General features: G+C 46.1%; 1 protein-coding gene across 10 annotated transcripts in view; it reads left to right on the top strand.

Moving 5' to 3' along the window:
* mus304 (mutagen-sensitive 304) overlaps positions 1 to 21,864 on the top strand; it is a 327,641-nt gene that overhangs the window by 16,679 nt on the left and 289,098 nt on the right. For all 10 annotated transcript variants that reach the window (XR_011046450.1, XR_011046445.1, XR_011046448.1 and 7 more), the window contains one exon: positions 4,976 to 5,103. Coding sequence is in view for 7 of the 10 variants with exons in the window: in XM_068386715.1 (XP_068242816.1) it covers positions 4,985 to 5,103 (119 nt within the window). In the remaining 3 variants the exon portion in view is untranslated. The remainder of the gene's footprint in view (positions 1 to 4,975; positions 5,104 to 21,864) is intronic.

The following is a 21,864-nucleotide window of genomic DNA, read 5'->3' as shown; positions in this document are numbered from 1 at the left end:
TAATGGGGGCTCTCAACGGGTTTTCCGACCCAGAGATCCCTCCTCGAGAGGGCAAGGACACGGTCTTGGACCGTGTCTTTGGTGCTCAGAAACCCTCCAAGACCAGTGCAGCACTGCCCTGATCTCAATGGGTTAAGAGTACTAGGGACAAGATCTCACAACAGCTCTCCAAGATGTCCTCCTCCAACCGTTCAGGTGCCACCAACAAGCTTCTCCCACCTCCTCGTGTACAGCAGAGGAGGTACTTAGAGATCCTTGAGGAGCCTTGTTTAGCTCTTCCTCTTCACCACTCGCTGGATGAGCTAACCAGGGGAGTCCCTCTTGAGAGACACTCCAACCGGCAGGTCTCGTTCTCGGCAGCCGAGATCCTCAACCAGGAGAAAGTTGTGAAGTGTGCTATGCAAGCCACTTTGTGGCTCGATATCTGGTTGGGGACCTTAGGTATCCTGATACGTTCTGAGGATTTCTCCAAAGAACATACCAGGAAAGCTATGGAAACCTTCCTTCTCTCAGGTACTCGCACGATCGAGTTTCTAGCCCACCAAGTCTCGAACTTGTGGGAAAATACCATCCTGAAAAGTCGGGATGCAGTAGCTGAGAGATTCCATCAGAAGGTCCCTAGCATCGAGATCAATAGGCTCAGACATTCCTCCCTAAAGGGATCCGTCTTGTCCGAGCCTAAGGATGTGGAACATGCCGCTGAGAGGTGGAGGAAGTCTCATCAAGACTCCCTCCTTCATAGGACTTTAACATCCAAGCCTTATAAGCCTCCAGCACCACAGCAGTCCCGTCCAGTCAAGACCACTAAGACGACAACAGCAGCGAAGGCCTTGGTGTCTAAGCTCTTTCCTGTTAAAGAAAGGAAAGGAAAAAAGTCTTCCAGGGGAGGCAAGAATCCTAGAGGGAGCAGCCGAGGCCACAAATGCTAGGATAGGCAGTCCCCCTGCATGTCCACCAGTCGGGGGATGCCTACAAAGTTGCTCAAACAGGTGGAAGCAACTCGGGGCCGATTCCTGGACATTCTCTGTGATCAGTCTAGGATATCGCGTCCCGTTCATAATATCTCTAGCTCCCCTGATGATGAATCCAGTGTCATTGAACTCCCTTGCCATGGGATCGGCCAAGCCCTTTGGGCAGAAGTCCAGGCCCTGTTGAAGAAGGGCGCTCTCCAAGAGGTCCTCGACAGGTCCCCAGGCTTCTTCAGTCGACTCTTTCTTGTGAAGAAGGTGTCTGGAGGCTGGAGACCAGTCATCGACCTCTCAGCTCTGAACAAGTTTATCAAACAAACTCCGTTCAGCATGGAGACGGCGGACACGGTCAGACTAGCAGAAAGACTGCAAGACTTCATGTCCACACTGGGCCTAAAGGACGCGTACTTCCAGATCCCAGTCCATCCATCTTCAAGGAAGTACTTAAGATTCAGCCTAGACAACAGAAAGTACCAGTTCAACGTGCTGTCCTTCTTTCTCTCCACAACACCACAAGTCTTCACCAGAGTGTTCACCCTAGTATCATCTTGGGCACACAGGATTGTCATCCGTCTCCTCTGTTATCTGGACGACTGGTTAATCCTAGCAGACTCGGTGTCAACCCTTCTTCAACACCGAGACAAACTTCTGAGACTTTGCCAAGATCTGGGGATCTTGGTAAATCTCGAGAAGTCTTCACTGCTGCCCACTCAAAGATTGGTATACCTAAGCATGATTATAGACCACTCTCCACAAAGCCTTCCCATCAGACGACAGGATAGCAAGGCTGAAGAAGGTCACAAGACCTTTTCTCAGACGAGAACTTCCTGCCCAATCGTGGTTACGTCTCCTCGGTCACCTTTCATCGCTGGCCCGTCTAGTTCCCAATGGTCGCCTCAGGATGAGATCCCTCCAGTGGCGACTCAAGTCCCGGTGGAATCAAGGGTACGACTCCCCGGACATCCAGATCCACATGGGACCTGCGGAACTGAACGGATCTCCAGTGGTGGGTGGCAGATGAGAACCTACGAAAAGGACTGGATCTTCTCGTCCTCCCCCTGGATTTGATGCTGTTTTCGGACGCTTCGAAAAAAGGGTGGGGGGCCCACATGCTGCACCACACGCCCTCAGGCCTCTGGTCAGAGTCAGAAAAGTACCTCCACATAAGTCTTCTAGAGATGAAGGCCATCTTTCTGTCCCTTCAACAGTTCCAACAGTACTTGGCAAGTCACTCTGTGGTGGTGATGAGCGACAACTCCACAGTAGTGGCCTACATCAACAAACAAGGAGGTGCTTTTTCACAGCAACTATCCCATCAAGCAGTAGAGATACTGAGATGGGCTGAAATCCACTCAATACCACTATCGGCACACTTCATTCCGGGCAAAGGAATGTGCTCGCCGACAACCTGAGCAGAGCATCTCAGATAGTGAGTACCGAGTGATCTTTGGATCATCTAGTAGCCAACAAAGTCCTGACTTTGTGGGGTTCTCCGACTGTGGACCTCTTCGCAACGGCCCTGAACTTCAGGCTCCTGCTGTACTGTTCCCCAGTCCCAGACCCCAAAGCTCTCTGGCAAGATGCTTTCCAACAACGGTGGGACAACATCGACGTTTACGCCTTTCCCCCGTTCTGTCTGATGAGGAGGGTACTCAACAAGACCAGAACATTGGTCTATCTTTCAATGACCCTCATAGCTCCGCTATGGCATCATGCAGAATGGTTCCCGGACCTTCTGCAACTCCTAACGTAGCCACCAAGAGAACTTCCTCCACGACACAATCTACTCAAACAACCACATGCCAGCATCTTCCACAAAGCCGTAGGTTCACTACGGCTTCACGCCTGGAGACTATCTAGCATCTCCTCTCTGAGAGAGGATTTATGTCTGGACACCTGCGAAAGTCTTCAGCAGCAGTCTACCAGGCAAAGTGGAAAGTCCTCTGTGGTTGGTATCTCTCCACTCGATGCCACTATTCCAACAGTAGCGGAGTTCCTCGTGTATTTTCATGAAGAAATGCCCCTTTCAGTCTCGGCAGTTAAAGGCTATTGCTCAGCCTTAAGTCTCGCCTTCAGGCTGAAAGGAATGGACATTTCCTCATCGCTAGAACTTTCTCTACTCATATGTAGTTATGAACTCACCTGCCCTCAGTCGGAAGTGAGACCTCCCCCATGGAACGTGGTTCGAGTTCTCAGGTCTCTTAAGAGACCTCCCTATGAACCATTACGCCAGGCATCAGATCGCCACCAAACCTGGAAGACGGTATTCCTGCTAGCTTTGGCCTCGGCCAAGCGAGTCGGCGAACTTCATGGTCTCTCGTATGACATTACCCATTCAAGGGGATGGGGGGAGGTAACGTTCAGCTTCGTCCCTGAGTTTATTGCTAAGACTCAGAATCCAGGAGTAGCGGATCCTCAATTCGACTCCTTCCGGATTTCTAGTCTCCGTACTGTAGCAGATGACCCAGACCATCTCTTACTATGCACAGTAAGGAGCTTGAGGCTGTACCTCAAAAGAACAGCCGCAGCCCGTCCTCGTGTGCCAGCACTATTCTCCAGCACAGGAAGGACTAAGAGGAGGGTCACCAAGAACACCATCTCTGCATGGATTCGTCACGTCGCCCCCGAGCACATGATGTCAGGGGCATATCTACGTCCCTGGCCTTCAAAAGAAATTTTTCAGTGACGCAGGTTCTTCAAGCTGGGGTGTGGAAACGTCAAACAACGTTCACATCCCACTACCTGCAAGACGTGACCCACAGGAGACTCGATATGTTCTCTATCGGTCTTGTGGTGGCTGCACAACAGCTGGGTTAAAACCTCAAGCTCCTTATTGGACAAGTAGCAGAAGGTTGAGGGCATTGTTACCCGGTTTTAGTCTGCATGAATGAAAAGGTTAGACTGGCCCTTATTCTTTTCTTTATCATCCCCTCTCTTGGGGAAAGCAGCATCCTGGGTTCTCTGCATAGCTGACCTCAAATCACTGCAGGTAAACCATGCTCCCTTGTGTTCCTAGTATTAAGATTAATACTGTTATGTCCCCATACCCTGACGAGGTGGTATTGGGAAAGTCCTAGTCTACAAGTTTCCATCTATAGAACTTCAGAACAACTTTCTAGGACGAGTCACATGTCTTCATACCTTCACACACAGCTTGCGTAGGCCACAGACCTTGCGTAGCAAGGTTCTAGCGAGGTGCAGGGACTCCTTATTTCTTGGGTGCTTACACACACAAATAAGGAGTCCCCGGGCATAGCCAAAAGCCAGGCTGGCTGGGACGTCCACCCTTCCTAATGGGTGAGTCACCCCTATTAAATGGCGTGGTTTGTATTCCAGTTACGGAACAAATGACAAATTCGTAGATAATTTGTATTTTTCCTAACTATACAAACATTAGCTGTATTTAACCAAACTTGCCTGCCAGCCCTATCCCCCTTGAAGTCCTACCTCCAAACAAAGTGAGCTCAAGCTCAGGTGTGTGAGAGAGGGGGGGGGGGGGTAGCAAGCTACCCTCCCCTACCCCCACTAACTAGCGGTGTGGGTAGTAAACCCTCGTTGAAAATTAATGGCTCGTCCTTTCAGCTACGCCGAAAGTAATACCCCTATTAAATAGCTAAGGTTTGTATAGTTAGGAAAAATACAACTTATCTACGAATTTGTAATTTTTCCTAACTACAAATGCGAGTCCTTCAAGGTACTCTCTGCCTCAACTACTCTGCAAGTCCTAGGTTAAAGGTCAAAGTGAGGGTTGTTCCACATCTGCCATCTGACAGGTAACTATCTGTATATTTCCTTCGTGAAAAGCTTAACATCCATTACAGCTTCACTGAAATCATACTCCTATTAAAGGACCCAGGTCCCTATTCCTAGGAAAAATATTAATTACTATTGTTTTTTTTCATATTTCAAGGTCATGAAGCTTGCTCTTTGAAGTCAATAGCTTATAATTTAAAGATGAATATGGAATTAATTTACAGTATTTTGTGTATAGTCCTGTTATTTTTCAGGTATGCAGAATGCCATGGCAGCAGGGATCTTCAGGCTTCCCCTCAATGGCAGGGTTTCTTGGGGAAAACCCAGCAAAGCGACTGAGAATGCAAGAACCTCAAAAAGAGAAGACCCTTACAGATATGAAGTAGGTGTCTAATTTATTGTATGATGTGATTTGTTCATGCTCAAATACAAAACATTGTCCTTAAATAAGGGAATGATTTCAGCAAAGCTGGACATGGGCGTTAAAATTTTTAACAAGGTGGTAGTAGCTGCTTGCAGGTGGACGGTAGCAGCAGGCCACCTGACAGTAACTGAGCACCCATTTTGATTTCAGCCACAGTGCAATAATGTACAGATATATTCTCTGCAGCCTCATAATCTGGCTTTGTTCCTCTGCAGATAAACCTTTTGTTATTCATGTGGATATACTTTTGGCGGAGCTGGAAGGCAGACATTAGTTTTAAAATGTGAGGTGGCAACCCTGTTTAAGCACTTGAGTGGGTATGCAGGGGTTGGCTAGGGGGTACCCAGCTGCCTTTATATAATCGCACAGCTGTGAGCTACGTCACTTTTTTGCTTTTGGCTGGTAGAGAGCGGACGTCTCCGCTCTCTTCCATCAAGGCTTAGCCATTCATCACTATTGCTTTACACTCATTCTTTTTCTTTACGGATGTGACTGTGTTTTTAACCTGACACTCCATTATAGAGTAATGTGGCAGTTTTCAGATGTCGTGGTTTGTCTGTGCGAGTTTATCGGATGGAATCCTCTGCGCTGACAACTCCTCTTGGGGGTAACCTCTCCCGTCCGCAGGTTGGGTTTTTTCTTTCCTCCCGGAAGGGAGGAATTTTTAATTCTCTCTTTGTTTCTTCTACAGTGCTTTTAAACGACATCGGGGTGTGAAGTCAGTGGCTGTTAGTGCGACTGACGTATAAGCTGTGTACGAGGTTTGCCTCCTGTTCGTCCTTCCGTTGACTCCTACTGACAACAAAGTCTTCTTGTCTCCTGCTGATCTTGTCGTCTCCCAAGGATCTGCAATTTTTTTCTCTCTCTCCCTACAGACAACGCTTCAGCCCGTGTATGCAACTTCCACCTGTTGTGGATTCCGAGACTACGGACAATTGTCAACCCACGGCTTGCCCGCCAATCACCAGATCGACGGATTATTTTCTAATTAACAATCACAGCAGCAAGTCTCATAATGAGATCAGTACAGTGATACCTCTGTAGTCGAATGACTCTAAATTCGAACAAATCGGTGTTCTACCAAAAAATTTGAGTAATTTTTGCTGCGGTGTTCGAACAAAAATCTGAACTCGAACACAGCCGAACGCGTGGCCGAGTGAGATGAGCGGCCATCTCGGCTACTCTCGCCTGGTCGGGTAGCATCATTTCAAAAGAGATCGTCAGTCCGACAATACGTGTTGAGAATTTTCTGTGCTTTAGTGTCTTTTATTGCCTTTTTTTGCCGATAATAATGGGCCCCAAGAAAGTTAGTGATAAGTGGAGGGATAAGAGGAAAACAGTGAGAACAACGATCGAGTTGAAGAAGGAAATTATTGCGAAATACGAGAATGGTGTACGAGTGTCTGATCTAGCCTTACAGTATGGCATGGCGAAGTCGACCATTTCGACCTTTTTGAAAAATAAGGAAGTGATAAAGAAAGCTAATGTTGCACTGGGAGTGACAGTAATTAGTAAGCAAAGGCCACAAGTAATTGAAGAAATGGAAAAGTTGCACCTTATATTTATTAAAGCAGTTGGCCGTGGAAAGTATAAGTGAAACTTTCATTTGCGAGAAAGCTCTTCATATTTATGAAGAATTCGTGAAGAAAAGTGTCAGTACTAGTGAAAGTGATTCGTCATTTACTTTTAAAGCAAGCAGGGGCTGGTTCGAGAAATTCCGGAACAGAACTGGTATTCACCGCGTGACTAGGCATGGGGAGGCAGCCAGTTCGGACCGGGCAGTGAATATCTTTAATGATAATTTTATGTCTCACTTTAGAAGAATAGTGCAGAAGAGAAAGAAGCAGCTGACAATTGACATGTTTTTCATAAAAGAAAAGAGAGTTGCTACATTCCAGCCTGATTCCCCTCCAAAGAAGAGAGACAGAAGAGAAAGAACCCCTGAAGGATATTTGCCCAACCTTTTACTGGAGAGAGAAAAAAAACCCTTAAGGAGAACTACCTAGCCACTTCATGGAAGGGGACTCTCCTTCCAAGCAGTAACCTCCCCCTTCCATCCTCTCCACATCCATTCCTGTATGCCATCGAACCGCTGCTCAAAGGTACGGTTTAAAATTGTTTTATATAGTTTTCCGACCAATTTCGTACACATTTAAATAATCATTGTTGTTTAGGTACACGTTTTATTAATATTTTGGGTATTTTGGAATGCGTAAGAACGTATAAAAAAGGGATTTTGATGAAGGAAAAATCTATTTCTGGGGAGATACCTGTGACGCCCGGTGAAAAGGGTCCTTCTTATCTCTTATCTGATATAAATACTTCCAAATATACCAGAGAAAGTTAAAGCATAGAATGCAGAGGTTACTACCCTCGCGCGAGCACCCTAAGGGCGTCATGTATAAAGAAAGGGCGTGTGAAAACCACTATTCACAGGTCATCTTCCATTTAGATCAATCCTTCCTCAAAAGGGGGGAGCCGCCCTAACGGCACCAACCTAACTCACCTGATCCACTCAGCGATGCCTGCCTTCTACAAGAAAAGGCTTGGAAAGGAAAGGGTCGGGTAAGAAATAGGGAAGGGTTTCACCGGGCGTCACAGGTATCTCCCCAGAAATAGATTTTTCCTTCGTCAAAATCCCTTTTCTGGGTCGACCTGTGACGCCCGGTGAAAATGTACCAGAGAATGCCTTCCAAGCCCACAAGCAACAGGTTAAATAAAAAACGTAAGTATAGCTGGGGATTACTATATTAAGGCACGGAAAGTAACAGACATAAACATCAAATCTCATCAAAATCAAGGTAAGTAAAATTATCGGAAACTGGAGGTAAAGTATAATAATTAATTAATTTCCCCAGACAAAATAAGAATTCCTTAAAAACTAACATCACCATGTAGGCACAGGAATGTACATAACTCCATAATATCAAAATAAAACAATCAAAATCAAAGGTAGCAATGGAATCAAAATTGGCAGAATGCAAAACATAATAACATGGGTACAAAGACATGACAAACTGTACCATACCCTAGAATACCAATAATTATATACAATCCAAAATTTAAGAGCTACCAGCATGAACAAATCAACCTGACATAAAATAAAAGTGGGCTAATCCACCGACATAACACATCAATGAGGCAAAAAACACCGACCAAGGTGAGAGGCAACGTGGTGGGAGTGGCAGGGGGGAGGGAGAAGGTTGAGAGGAGGACGAAAAAGGAGAAAAGAAGAAATTAATCGGGGGAGACGACACTCCCAGCTGCAACAGTAGGGAACTTAAGGGCCTGCAAGTTCTTCAAATAGTGGCGTTTGAAAACCATCGGGGATTTCCAACCCTTGTACTTCTTAAGGTCATCAAAATCCATATTCTGAAAATAATTGATGGAGGTGGCTACTGCCCGGATATCATGTGCATGTGGAAAATATTCCGGGTTAGCATTCTTGATAAAATAAAGGATTTGCTATCTGATGCCTTGGATGGAAATAGTACCCCCTTGTTCCCTGACAAACAAGGGTCCAGATGAGCGTGACGCAGTCCTTGCTAAAAAGGCTCGGAGTGTAGCGACCGTACACAAAGAAGCTTCTTGGGGAAGAGGAATAATTTTCCAAGGGGACCACCTATTTTGTGGGTCCTCATTTATGGCTAGGAAAGCTCTATCTGGGGAGAGAAGAACCTCTCCTGACGGAAGGAAATCTAGGTTTTCCGGATTACGGGAGAGAGCTGCCAATTCTGAAATTCTAGCACCTGAGGCCATGGCCATAAGAAATAAGGTCTTCCTAAGGAGCGATATGTAAGAGCAGGATTCGTTATCAGTGTCAGACGCGAGCTTGAGGACGTCGTTCAGAAACCACGAGACCTTTTGTGGACGAATAGAAGGTCGGAGCCTAGCACAGGCTTTCGGAATGGATGAGAAATAAGAATCTGCGAGGTCAGTATTGAACCCCACGTAGATCTTTTTAAAAGCTGATTTAATTGTGGTTATAGTGCTAGCTGCGAGGCCCTTGTCAAAAAGGGACCGAAAGAACGAAATGGCCAGGTTCGGGGTCATTCGAGATTCATTTGAATTTTTAAGAAATTCCGCTAGCTTCTTAACTGCCGAATCATACTGTCTAATCGTAGAGTCTCTTTTGTCTGATTCAATAAAGAGGACATTTTCCGGGTCAAAAGCTGCATCCTTATGGGCTGCAAATTTCATGAAATCCACAAAGTTAGGGTTTGCACTATCCTTGAGGAATCTGACACAGTCCGTGTTTGGACCACATGGGTCAGCTTGGGGAATGGGATCCGGGATGGGCGAAGTTTCAACTCTAGGAGGAGAGGAAACCTGCTGCTTTTTGGCCACTGAGGTGCTACCAAAGCCACCTTTCCGTGGAAGGAGCGTAGCTTGGGTAAAACTTTCATCAGAAGATTCACCGGAGGGAACAGGTAAATCTTCCTCCAACGGTTCCAATCCAGGGTTAGTGCGTCCATAGCGCAAGCCTGATGGTCCAGGTTCGGGGCCACGTAACAGGGAAGTTTGTGGTTGAGTTGTGTCGCGAACAAGTCTACCTGGAGACCTGGAACCAGTCTCGAAATCCACCGGAAGGAATTTTCGTCCAGGGACCATTCCGATTCTAGTGGTTTTGTCCTGGATAGTGAGTCCGCTATCACGTTCTGGACTCCTGCTAGGTGAGTGGCTGACAGGAACCAGTTCTTTTCGTTTGCCAAGGTAAAGATGGTGACCAGGACTTGATTGAGATTGGGAGATTTCGATCCGCCTCTGTTGATGCAGTGAACTACCGCCGTGCTGTCGGAGACTATCCTGATGTGGGTGGAGCGTGGAAGGGACAGCCGTTTTAAGGTCAGTAACACTGCCATGGCCTCCAAGACGTTGATGTGGAACTGTTGCATCGCAGGGGACCAAGAGCCCTGAAACATCTGGTGTCGATAATAGCCCCCCCAACCACTGCGAGACGCGTCTGTGTGAATCGTCACATGTGGAGGAGGGAATTGCAGAGGAACCGATTTTGAGAGGTTCTCCTGTTTCGACCATGGTTGGAGGCGACGAACTAAGACTGAGGGGATCTTCGATATTCTGTCCCGTAATCGGGTTGTAGCTCTCTTTCTCCAAACTCGGTTGATGTCTTTGAGTTTGGCCTTCAATAAGAGGTCTGTCACTGAAGTGAATTGGAGGAGGCCTAGCACTCTTTCTAAGGCCCTTCTTGAAATATGTTCGTTCTTGAGAAAGTGTCTTGTCTTCGAAGCTATCTCTTTGACCTTTATGGGAGGAAGAGACAGTTCGTGACTTTTGAGGTCCCATCGGATACCTAACCATTCGAATTTGCTTTCTGGTTGAAGGCAGGATTTCTGTAAGTTGACTTGGAAACCCACCTTGTGCAGAAACCGAACCACTTTGGTTGTAGCCATGTGGCAGTCCTGAATCGTCCGTGCCCAGATGAGCCAGTCGTCCAAATAAGCGATCACCATGATCCCCTGGCTCCTGAGCTGTTCTAGAATCCTCTCCCCTAGTTTTGTGAATATCCTGGGAGCGATATTGAGACCGAACGGCATCACTTTGAACGCGTAAGATTTCCTGCCCAGGCGGAAGCCGAGGTAAGGAGAGAAGTTTCTTGCTACTGGGACGTGATAATAGGCATCTGTAAGATCGATAGAGGTGGTGACGGCCCCACGGGGAAGTAAGGTCCGTACCTGAGAGATAGTCAGCATGCGGAATGTAAGAATGTAAGAATTCAGCTTGGACATGTCCAGGACCACTCTTAACGCCGATGAATTCTTTTTGGGCACCGTGAACAGACGGCCTTGAAATTTCAGGGACCATACCCTCTTTATCGCTTTCTTCTTCAGGAGGTCCTTGGTGTATTCCTTGAAGATGGGAGTGGGCTTCTGGAAGAAGGACACTATGGGAGGTGGCGAACCTAGTGGCCATTTCCAGCCCAGGCCTTTTGATACTATACTGTGGGCCCAAGGACTGAAGGTCCATTGGTCCCGAAACTGGAACAGTCTCCCCCCTACCGGAGTTGTTTCATTGCGTGGGGCTGAACTTAGCCCCACGACCCCCTCGGGAACCCTTAGCTTTAGGTCCGCCTCGTTGGCGGAACTGACCTCTTCCCCTGGCGCCGCCTCGAGGGTATCCTCGAAAGGAACCCGAGGTCTCGTACGCCTGATTGAAGGCGGGGGAGGTCATCCAAGAAGTAGCTGCAGTTGGTTGGGAACCTTGAGGAGCCGGAAGGAAGACAATCTGTTGAGGAGGGGCTTTAGACGTAGAAGGAGTTGAAGAATGAGGGCTCGTGGAATGATGAAGGTGACCTCTACCTGTGTTATAAGGAACATACGTCCTCTGCTTTTTCTTTGAGAAGGGTTGACGGGGCAAGTTCTCAAACTTACGTTTATTCGAAAGGCCCCACCTAAGCTGAAGGTTCTGATTAGCCCTTGCTGCGTCTTGGAGAACCTTATCAACTTCTTCCTGGGGGAACAGGGTTTTACCCCAACAGGAAGAGGTAATGAGCTTGTTGGGCTCATGCCGAATAGAGGCTTCAGCGAGAACATGCTTCCGACAATTAGTTCTCGCCGTCCAGAAGTCACGTAGGTCCGACTGGAACGACTGCAGGAGGTCCTTCGCCTGCACCCGGAAGAGAGGTTCATCACTATATAAGGAGGCAATGAGCTCTGAGGAAACTACAGAGTTAAGAGTTCTTACCAGCCGGTTGCTCGATTCAAATTCCACTTTCAATAAGTGGTCCGTTATCTTAGGGAGTCTCTCCGAGAAGAGAGAGGAAACGCAGTCTGGGTCTAACTTACCCACCGTGAACATAGAGGAAGCCTCGTTCCAGAGCGCCGAGGTGCCAGGGACGAGGAGAGTGGTGGGATCTGTTTCTTTAAGGGATGGCATGGGAATGCCATCCTTAACTGACTGAATAGTTAATTCCGCGATTTTATCAGTAAGCAGGGAAGGGATGGACGGAGGAGTGATAAAGATGGTATACGCTCCTTTGTTGGGGGGTTTGTTTGGAATTACGGCAACCCCATTCCGCCAGAGAACGGGCCCAGACAGCTTGGGCCTGCTCCTTTGGGAATATAACCGTCTCCTTCGGGACCTTGTCCATCCGCACTAAGGCATGTTCACGTAAGCGAACAAAGCCATTGAAGGGGAACTGGAGACCTGGAGGGAAGAACTCCAGATCTTCGAGAGGGCGGGTCCCTAACCCTTCAAGTGTAAGCGTGCCATCCAAAATAAGGGGCATGCAATGCTCACCTCCAAGGGTTATTTTTATCGAAGGGCAGAAGCTTCGATGCGTCAGGACCTGGGGACGGTGCAGGGTGAGACTTGTCTCTTATGAGGCTAGCCACTGTGCCCTTCAGCTCTGCTATGACCCCGGAGTGTCGTTGCAGCTTCGTCTTCACCATGTCCTGTATGGATTCTAAGGTTAGTTGGCTGTCCGAGGAGCTATCTACAGCGGAAGCCTTAGATTTAGTGGACTTACCTTTCTGTCCTTTAGGGCGGGGAGGGGTGCGTGAAAGCATTGGGACGTCAGGGGCTGAGGAAGGTCCTGGTATTGGAGAAATGGATTGAGGCGAAGCTGTAATATTAGTTTTAGGTTTACTTTTACGAATAGGTTTCACCTTGGGACGAACCGAGACGGAACCGTCCCAAGGAGAAGCCTGAGGTTTGTCAAAGCCGTGGAATAGAAGAGGAAGAGGGAGGGGTAGGAGAAAGAAAGGTTTCTGCCAAATCCACACCACTCACCTGCTCATCCATTGGTTCGGTGGGAATGTCCAGGGATGAGATGTCTCCGGAGAGCAGGTGTTCCTCTTCTACCGGAAGGGCAGCTCTGATACTCTCGATGATGGGGGCAGCTTGTTCCGGAGGCACTGCAGCCGAGGAGGAATCAGGGAATAACCGGGAAGCCATGTCCAAATCAAGGAGGTAGGGGCAACCAGGTGGGGCATTCCGTCCAAAACCAGACACCCAGGAGCGGAGGCTGGTTTTGGCCACCCGGAGTGAATCCTCGTCAGCCTGAAAAAAGGAAGGTAACTTAGAACGGCAGACGGGAAAGTATGAGAAAGTATCAGGACAAAAAACAGGATACATTGAATCACTATATGAAAGCAATAAAAAATACCAACGACCAATATATAAAGCGGAGCCTTAAAAACTAGCATGCAGAAAACATCGCTCACTTACCTCATCATTGAGGAGAATGGAGGAAAGCTCGTAGCAGAGCGCACATGCTTCCCGGAACCAGATCATGTAAGGGGCCTGGTCATCCTTCCGGACAAAAGAGATCGCGCAGTGGGCATGCGACCGGCAGACGTCATGGCCTACCGGATCGAGAAAGGTAGTGGAACAGCCCTTGGCAGCACAGCGTACTTTCTGTAATAAAAAAGGGTCGATAAGTATAAAGTTTCCCAGAAGCTTTACTAAGTATATAAACGTAAAGACAGGGAAGCTTAAAGTTGATGTGAATAACCGAGGTCATGCACTAAAAGGAGCCGGAGCTCTGCCGTAATTACTACAAAAATAAAATAAATCATGATAGAACTGATACAGAATATGAATATGGAGGAGCCGAAGCTCCGGAGTAATTACTTTTTAACAATTATGGCTTATGTAATGGGAAAGCCGGAGGGCGATGGAAGCCCGGCGGCTATGAGGGGGGGGGGGGGGGGGGGTTGGTAATAGATCCTTAACCCAATGAAGGGATACGTTAACTGGATATAGTAATAAATCTCCACAGCACTCCGGGAGGACGCGCCGGAGAGTAAAAACAAAAAGATACATCAGATTGAAATAAGTACCATTATTTCTTATGGGAAAAAAGGTTTCGGTACTTGAACAAATCGGTGGTCGAACACTGATCCTGAACGGGTTATGGTCGAGTACCGAGGTATCACTGTATTTATTCTGTTCAATGATCGCAGGGGCGAAACTCATCATCTTGTCTTCCTGGCTGGTCAGGATGTCGTTCGCAACAATCCGATGTTTGACCGATTTTGACTCAATGATCGCCACAAAAATCGTAACGATCACGAGATTGCAGGCTATCACGATCTCCACGTTCTTCTCCTTGAAGACGTACAACTGTTTGGTTTCCTCTTCGGGGGATTACTCCGGCAGGATTCCGGATTCGGGGGAAAACTCAGAAACAAGCTTTAAGTTAACCTTCAATTTGAGATGGAGCTCGTTGAGGGGAAACTTAGTGCTGCTCGGAGGTTCGCCTCCAGGTGTGAGAAATTCCCCTCCGAGGGAGAGTCTCTACACAACCCTTGGGGACGCTCACGATCACGAGCTAGACACTCGGGATCACAAAGGAGATGCTCACGATCGTGACTTACACTCTCTCGGTCACGAGCAAGACGCTCATGACCATGATTGCAACTCTAGTCACCACACAACCCTTGAGGACGCTCTCAATCACAAGTTAGACACTCGTAATCGCGAGCGAGACGCTCGTGACCACGATTGGGATGCTAGCCTCTACATAACCCGTGAAAACGCTCACGTGATCGCGATCACAAGCTAGACACAAGTGATTATGAGCGAGATGCTCACGATCGTGAGTTACATACTCAAGCAGGACACCCGTGATCATGATTGCAACCGTCTTATGGTCAAGATCACCAACACCACGCTCGTGGTCATGATCGCGAGCGTCATATGATTAAGATCACGAGCTACACTTCCATGATCACAAACAAGATGCTTGTGATCGCGAGCTATAAGCTCGTATCCCGGGTTAGGCGCTCGCGATCACGAGCTAGACGCTCGGGATTAAGAACTAAAAGCTCAAGATTAAGAGCTATATGCTCACATTCACAACACAGACGCTCACAATTGCAAGCACGAGCTAGATGATTACTATAATGGGCACAAGCCAGACACTAAATCACGAACTAAATGCTCACAATCATGAGCTATACGCTCACGATTAAAAGCTACACGCTAACGTTCACGAGCTAAACGCTCACAATCATGAGCTAAATGCTCACAATCACGAACTACACAATCACGATCTCGTGCTACATGCTCATGATCACGAGCTAGATGCTTACGATCTCGACCTAGACACGGACAAGTTCAAGATACTTAGGATCACGAGCTAGATGTTCACAATCATAAACTAGACGCTCCCGCTTTCGTGTAAAACTCTCATGCTTTCGTGCGAGACGGTCACGAGCAAGATGCTCACGTTTTCGTGCAAGATGCTCACTCTCTTGGGCATGAAGCTAGCACTCTTGTGCAAGACACTATCGTGTGAGACGCTTCTGCTCTTAATGAGAGAATGCCTTGATGAAGTCATTGCCGTGCTGAATCTTGGTGACGGGCAAGAGGGGTCTCGAACTTGGGGAAATTGCTCCCCCAGTTCGAATCTAAATTTTTTTATCTCTCTCTCTCATCTGTTTCTTCCTCTTAATATTACTTCGACCTTCTCCTATTTTATAAACTTACTTTCGTGTTGCTGTCCCAACTCTATGAGAAAGATTACCCTTATTATATATGTGGCCATATGTACAAGTATATACTGTATATATATCTTCCTTTTATTTTTTTAAATGGCATGGATGTTTCTACATCCATTATTGCCGCTGGCGTTGATGTTTCTACATCCGTTATTGCTGCCAGCTTCGATGAATGGGACGTGGTGTCACGGTTGGGAGGTATTTGCATTCAAAGCTTTATGTGAGAGTATTGGATGATATCAGCCATCCCGAAGGTGGTTTGTACCTTTTATGCGGAACTATTCTCAAGTGTTGGGTCTTCGGAATCCAGGGGGATCCAATGCTTGGCTTGGGGTAGGACTTTTGGCTTTTGGCCAGAAGCCCATCATTACAGGTATGGGGAGGATGATTCTATAGTTTTTTGGTCTTGGTCCTAACTCGCAGGTTCAGCTTACACCCGTGGCTCTATATCTATTTTGATGCTATCCTTCAGGTAGGGTATGGAGTGGACTATCTGGGAAGTATACTCTCATTGTGCTGATAGTGGAGAGTGCAAATTTCCTTTCAGATGTGTGATGCCTTAGTATTCTCGAACAAGGAAATTAAATTAGTCTTTTTTCTAATCTCAACCCTGTCTTATGGATTCTTGATGCAATGGACCCCTATCCCCTGGATACGCTGACTCTACCCAGGCACTGTTGACGACCTCTGGCAGTTATTTAAAGAAAATGTCGTTGACGAATTAGGGACTAAAAAGGACCATTCTTTGAATATTCAAAAAAAGGGTATTTTGGGCAACACAGGAAAATTAAAAACTCTACATGTTACCGAAATTCCATTAGAAGCCAATTATGATGTGCTGCTTAAGATATTTGAATGCTACGGATTAATAGAAGAAATTAAATGAAACTACAAGATGATAGATGGAATTCTTGGCTATCATTTATTAGTCATGATGAAGCATTCAATGCAAGCTGTAACATTATGAATATTAAAGTCGGTAACATGAATATTAAGGGTACTCTGTGTGATGGAGTACCTGAAGATCTGGATGTCTACAGACCAGCAGACTGGATTGATAAAGGCGCAGAGATAGTTATGCCATCCCAAAAAAAGCCGAAACCACCAATGTGACTTGTTGCTCAATCTACAGGCGGTACAAAAAATCATTTTAAGATCTGCAAATTCCTTCATTGGAAGGTAGAAACGATAGCACCTGAAGATATATCTCGATTTGGGAAGAAAAGTTACTTGATAAATGCAAAGTCATACACACAGTGTGTTATATTGTCCAATTTAAAGACAGACAATGATGATATAAAATAGGACATCAAACCCCATCTAAACTTTAGTCACGGAAGGGGAGTGGTTTTCATTAGAGACATATGAATTCACAGAAGAGGAGATATTGGCTGTGTCCATTAACAGTGTGGAAAGTACATAAAGTACCTGGAACATCAGTGATTATCCTTACTTTCCAGGATGCTGATGTACCTTTCTGCATTAACATAGAAAATGAAAGGATTAAAGTTCGACCATTTAAGCAGAAGCCACTGCAATGTTTTAATTGCTTTAAATTTGGGCATCCTTCCAAAGTTTGCAAGAATTGTAAAATTTGTAATACTTGCTCCAATCTTTTCCAGAGAGAATGTACACTTGAGGCAAGGTGCTTGCACTGCAACTCTAATCGTAAATATACTGATAGGAGCTGCCAGTTATATAAGTTAGAAGCAGCTGCCCTCAATAAATCAATTATTGAACATGTAAGCATAGAGCATGATGCCAAGAGATTATTAAATAAATCGACTACCTATGCAAAGACATTAAATACAGGAGGAAAAGTTCCTCAGGAGTTATCTAACCCACCTATTACTGTAGGTAGTTCTCAAAAAAGGAGTTCACAATCTACTGATAAAGGGCTGCATAATAAGGCAAGAATATCTCCTCCTAAAGATTTACCATTGTTTATTTACAATAAGATATTGCCCACGACTATCCAACCTTTATCTCCCATTACAAAGGATAGTACTAACCTCTCCTAGGCTGTGTCCTTGCCTGATTTAATGGAGATTCCACTTGAAACCAAGTTACTAGGTGCACCTGTAGTGGGGAAGATGCAAAAACCTGGTAACTCGCCACCCATTAATTGAAAAAGAGAGACCTCCATTTCTCTCGCGTCTTCCATAAGAAATATGAAAGTTATGACATCAAATAGATACTGTATGATGTTTTGTCAGTTGATGTTTTTGATGAACAGGGAGACAATTTAGATAAATTAGAGATTCAAGATGATGTCTACCATCCCCCACTACAATCAGATCAAAAGGACAAAATAAAACACTAACGCAAAACCCAATCTATTAAGACCCTCTCTAATAAAACCACCAGGAAATGTTGTTTTATCAAAAATTTCTATTGGAAAGACTTCATCCAAGGGGTCCTCCAAAAATAAACCATAGTTTTTTCTTCCATCTTGCAATGGTATTGTCAGGTTTTAAGGGCTAAATAAGAAGAGCTCAAGCTCCTCATTCATGAGCACTCCCCCATAATTATGTCTACAGGTGAGCAGACTTGATCGTAATGCTCCTTGTCCTCGTGAATATATTAGTTATAGGACACCATATGACCACTTTCATCAAGATGTTCCCCTAATATCCTTGCCTATTCTTACACCTCTGCAGGCAAAGGTTGTACAGATTGATATAGGAAGAGAGTACACCATTTGTTCTCTGTACTTGCCTCCAAATGACAGCATCTCATATGATAATTTAATAGAGGTGATTCAACAACTCCCTCAACCTTTTCTTTTACTAGGAGATTTGAATGGTAGACATCCTTTGTGGGGTGTTGTTTTAGCAAACACGAAGGGAAATATCATATCATTAATTGTGGAAAATGAAGATGTGGGACTCCTTAATACAGGAGAGCCCACATACGTTCATGTCCAGACAGGTACCTTGTCATGTATTGACCCATCAATCGTAAGCTCTAATTGCCTTCTCGATTTCGATTGTAGGACGTTAAATGATTGGCATACTAGTGATCATGCACCAATCATTATAAACACTAACAATGGTCCACCTTTACAGAGATCGCCACAATGTAATCTTGACAAGGCTAACTGGGATAAATTTCGTGAGCTAAGTGAAATTAAGGGGGATGCAGAACAGTTTGAAAATATTGATGATACCATAGACTCACTGAATGGAACCCTCCATGCAGCAGGAGTCAATTCAATTCCCAAAACAACAGGGTTATTCAAACGACGACTAGTCCCCTGGAAGATCTCTAACACAATTACGGAGACACCGTACTGATGAGAATTTAATTATATACAATAAATGTAGAGCACAGTTCCATCGTGCAATGAAAGAAGCTAGGCGCCAGTCATGGGTGTCTTTTGTTTCCTCTATTAACACCAGAACACCACCATCTTCTGTGTGGAGGAACGTAAAAAAGATAGCAGGCAAATCCAACCCCAAACCCACCACCAATATTGAAAGTGAATGAGTCATTATGTGGCTGGAGCAACTGAAGTTAGCAATGCCCTGGCTGATCATTTCTTAAATGTATCATGCAAGTGTGTAGCACCCCATGGTGAGTATAGGAACATTGAAGAAAAGAAAGTTTTAAATATCACAACAGGAAGGGAGAAGTCATACAATTCTCCTTTTACTGAAAGAGAATATGATTCTGCACTTTCCACTTATAATGATACAGCCCCTGGATCCTTTGGAATTCCATATGCAATGATTGAATATGTACCTGTTAATACAAAGTTATTTTAGCCTTTTTAAAACCCGGTAAGGATAAGTTTTTAACAGCAAACTATTGACCAATTGCATTGACATCTTGCTTATGTAAGATCATGGAGAAGATGGTCAATGCAAGACTGATGGTATCTGGAAAAGAAAGGTATTTTATCACCTATCCAGTGAGGATTTAGAAAAATGCACTCAACAACTAATGTGTTGATATGACTTGAGTTCTCTATTTGTGAAGCCTTTGCTTCAAAACAGCACCATTTAACAGTCTTTTTTTGTCCTTGAAAAGGCATATGATACTTCATGGAGATATGGTATTCTTAAAACCATTCATGAATTGGAATTAAGAGGAGCTCCCACACCGTTTATTCAATCATTTGTTCCTACACTTGATACAAACCCTCATTTTTTACTATAGGAGATATTCTAGCACGAGCTGGAAAATATGGCAGAAAAACCTTAATAAGGTCGTTAACGACCGGGCAGGTATTTACCCACCTGTTAGTGGTGGGGGACCGCCGGTCGGTAGCTGCTGTTTACCTTCAATCGAATTCTAGCTGTCGCAGTGGTAACACCGCTGCTCCTGCTTTTATTTTACTGGCAGACTAGCCTTTCTTTTTTTGGTTTTTTGATTAATCCTTTTTCTTTTTCTTTTGTTAGATGTGATGTCCTCTATTATGAGGAAGTGTTCCGGGCGCCTTTATGTCGCCACTGGAGGTGGATCCTCTTTCCCTATGCCCTGGCTACAGAGGTCATAGGTGTTTTGAAGACTCCCCCTGCCAAGTATGTAGAAGTGAACATCGCAGTACCTCCTCCTCCTCCTCTTCATCGTCCTCGCCCTCTTCGGAGGTTAGGAGGGAGAGAGAGAAGAGGAAAAGGAGAGCTCGCACTCCTTCGCCCAGACGTTCTCGCAAGAGACACAGGCGACGTAGGAAGAGACATCATCGTTCTTGCTCTTCCTCGCCTTCTATCTCTTCACGAGATGTCTCGCCGCAAGACTATAAACACTCTCGTCACAAACTTAAGAGAGCGCTTCCTCCTTACCCTAACATAGGGCATCGAGAACGTACGCGCCAACATGTGCATACGCTCCAACAAGAGCATAGCTCCATCACGTGTCACGCGCTCACCTGCGCGCAAACTACCTGCGCGCCATCAATCTCCTGCGCAATGGGGCTCTCTTGCGCGCTAGTGCTCTCCTATGAGCCAGCGCTCTACCGCGCGCCAACATTCTCCTGCATGTGCGCATACGCGCCCAACATCTCACTCTCCTGCGCGCCATACTGCGCACCATCCTACGCGCCAGGTAAAACCCGCGCGCCAACTTTCTACTGATAGCAGGACTTCTGACAAGTCAGCCATGCTGCCTTCTCCCGCGCGCCAACCCTTACCAACGCGCCAGCCTTCTCCCGCGCGCCCCGCATGAATCCACTGTGCACCTGTGCGCTAGGGAACTTTCTCCTGCTCGCGCCCTACTGCTGGCACAGATGTGCGAGAACACCCTCCCACGCGCCCGTTTACACCTTCACCTAGATGTTCTCGCCGAAGAGACAGGCGATATAGGAAGAGACATCATCGTTCTCGCTCTTCCTCACCTTCTGTCTCTCCCCGAGACGTCTCGCCTCTGGACTACATGCGCTCTTGGTACAAACCTAAGAAGAACGCTCCCTCTCATCATCGTTCTGCCTCGCTGTCGTCTTTCTCTTGCGAGGGATCATCTAAAAAGCCAGGAGCGCGGCCAAGGGCAAAGCACGTCCTGACCTCGAACCCTCTTCTTCGCATAATAGTTTGAGGATCTCCCTTTGCTCTAGAAAAGTCAGAAAGAGTTCTTCTCCTTGCTTTCGCTCCTTATCTTCAGAGAAGATCGCTCTCGCCTTCGACTTCTCGATCTCTGACCCTTTGGGGTCTTGTGACAAGGAAACTTTGGTTTCCCGGTGTGCTATTCCTTCGTTTATTTTGCAACTCGAGTTGCTGAAAACTTGCGCTCTCATGCATTTAGTCACGCTGTATCTTCGGTGTCGTGAAAAAGGAAACTTCCGTTTCCCGTTGCTCTGGCCCTTCCGGTTCTCGCAACACAACCTCTAGGGGCACACACGATCACGCTGAACCTAATGGTTCTCGTGAAACTAGTCACCAAGAGTTTTACTCTAAGGACAGAGAGTCTTCGGACTCTTGTTGCGCGGAGTGTTCGCGTACGCTCAACCAACACTGCGCCCATGACCATCAAGTGTTTTACTCTTATGGCAGAGTCTTTAGACTCCCGTCACGCAAGATTTTCGCACGCAATTACCGCTACACACGCAAATCTCTGGTCATACATTCGGGGGGTCAATCCCTCACTCTCGTGTTTCAGACAGGACAACCTCCCCAGTTCCTTTGCTCCCTAAGGAGTTAAGGATTATGAGTCTCTCAGAAACCTTGGAAGAAGATGCAGGGGTTCGGCCCTTCTTCTCTTCGGTTGAGAGCAGAAGGAAAAGGGGAAACGTGTTAGAGAGGCTAATAAAAAAACATGC

The sequence above is a fragment of the Palaemon carinicauda genome, chromosome 1 (genome assembly GCF_036898095.1).
Source record: "Palaemon carinicauda isolate YSFRI2023 chromosome 1, ASM3689809v2, whole genome shotgun sequence".
Lineage (NCBI taxonomy): Eukaryota > Metazoa > Arthropoda > Malacostraca > Decapoda > Palaemonidae > Palaemon > Palaemon carinicauda.
Note: the sequence above shows the minus strand (reverse complement) of the source record. Positions and strands in the feature narration are given on the sequence as shown.